Source organism: Propithecus coquereli, unplaced genomic scaffold, assembly GCF_000956105.1.
Source record: "Propithecus coquereli isolate 6110/MARCELLA unplaced genomic scaffold, Pcoq_1.0 Scaffold75, whole genome shotgun sequence".
NCBI lineage: Eukaryota > Metazoa > Chordata > Mammalia > Primates > Indriidae > Propithecus > Propithecus coquereli.
In genome coordinates this window covers 4,961,574-4,963,362 of record NW_012153618.1, presented here as the reverse complement: position 1 = coordinate 4,963,362, position 1,789 = coordinate 4,961,574, and the positions used below count along the sequence as shown (strand labels likewise).

At 37.8% G+C, this 1,789-nt stretch overlaps 1 protein-coding gene across 1 annotated transcript in view; it reads left to right on the top strand.

The window, feature by feature from the left end:
• Nucleotides 1–437: 437 nt before the first annotated feature.
• The window catches only part of CNTNAP2 (contactin associated protein-like 2), a 1,798,324-nt gene continuing 1,796,972 nt past the window's right edge, over nucleotides 438–1,789 (top strand). The window contains exons 1-2 of the mRNA XM_012662081.1: nucleotides 438–456; nucleotides 1,393–1,503. Coding sequence (XP_012517535.1) covers nucleotides 438–456; nucleotides 1,393–1,503 — 130 coding nt within the window. The remainder of the gene's footprint in view (nucleotides 457–1,392; nucleotides 1,504–1,789) is intronic.

The window sequence follows — 1,789 nt, the reverse complement described above, 5'->3', positions numbered from 1 at the left end:
GAAGATGATGTTGAGCAGAGACCTGGGGGTAGAGGGGAACGAGCCTTGTAGTACTTAGGAAAGAAATTGAGAAGGCAGCAGCAGGAGCGGGCTTGCTCTTGAAGGAAGAAGGAGGAGGCCATGGTGGATGGACAGAAATAGACAAGACATGGGAACAGCGTGGTAGCCACTCCAGGCTTCGAACAGTATTCCAAGTTGAGATCAGAAGTCAGTAGACATTTTGAGTACAGCAGCCACATTTGTGTTTTCATTTTAAAAAGTGTCTCCTTGGCTACTATGTGTAGAAGGACCATGGAGGAACCAGGGAAGAGCCAGCATGACTGCTCAGTCTTGTACAGCAGTCATCACTGGAGGCTGCTTGGGCCAAGTCTGTACCTGTCGAGGTGAGGAGGGTGGTAGGATTTGGAAAATTCCAGTTTGAGAAGACATATCCCTCAATGCCATCTCCCAGAGAGGGTGGGGAGGCTGAGAAGAGTTCGAGAGTTGGGTCCTGGTCGCTTTAACATTAGGGACATTCGGACATTAGGAGAATGATAAAGATCCATCAAAGGCATCAGAGAACAAGCAGCTAGTGAGGAAAGAGAGAAAAAAAATGTTAATGACATTATAAAAACCAAGTGCAGAAAGTGTTACAAATAGAATTGAGGTATTGCCTGATTCCAATGCAGTTGATTGGTTGAGTATGATAGGAACTGATTAATTTTTCAGATGGTAATATTAAATACTTTTCAAGCTGGTGATTATTCTATGTTCTCCCCTACTGACAACTATTTCTTTTTTTTCAATTGTAGTAAGGAATTTAGTATGAGATTTACCCTCTTAACAGATTTTTATGTGTATGATATATTAAATGTGTACACATTAAAACGTGCTGTACACATTAAAGTGTATAACAGATACAATATTGGACATCAGATCTCTATAACGTATTCATCTTCAGTAACTGAGATTTTATACATGTTGGTTAACAGCTCCCCTTTTTTTAGTGTTTAAACTTTGGTAAGATTCCTTCTTGTCTTGCCTCCTCCAATCTCAATATTTCTAATCCTCTATCCCTATAATGTATAAATACAGAACATTTCCAGGAGATGCCAGATACCAAAGCTTGCTATGAAAACAAGTTGAGTTTTAATCATGATTCTTAAATAACAGGTCTGAGTTGAGGTCCTTTGGAAAAATGCAGTTCACTATAGTTATACTCAAGAAAATCAAAAGGTTGTCTAAACTGCTCCTGTGATTTACTATAATTAGCATAATAGAGTTGCCTAAATTCATATCATTTGCTAAATGTTTTAAGACTTTTAAAGTTAGTACTATGTTCAATAATTATGTTAATCAACACATACCAATCATTATTTAAAGATCTTTCTCTAATCTCTCTTTTCTTTTCAGAAAAATGTGATGAGCCTCTGGTCTCTGGACTGTCCCATGTAGCTTTCAGCAGCTCTTCCTCCATGTCAGGCAGCTATTCTCCCGGCTACGCCAAGATAAACAAGCGAGGAGGTAAGGAAAATCGTGATTTCTTTGTCAATACATGTGTTAGATAAGATAGTATTATATTTATGACTACATTTTAAAAGTACATATTATCACACAACAGATGTTAGCAGGCACCCAAAATTATTCTTGCCACTTCTATGAAAAGATCCCTAGATACTATAAACCGCTCATGTAGTTTCTATTGGTGAATAACATAGAAAAATTTAGGCTGGAAGTGAGAGATGGTAAGTCAAAGTGGAAGAAATTTTGGAGTTTCCTGTGGCAATAAATTGAAAATGGCACAAACATT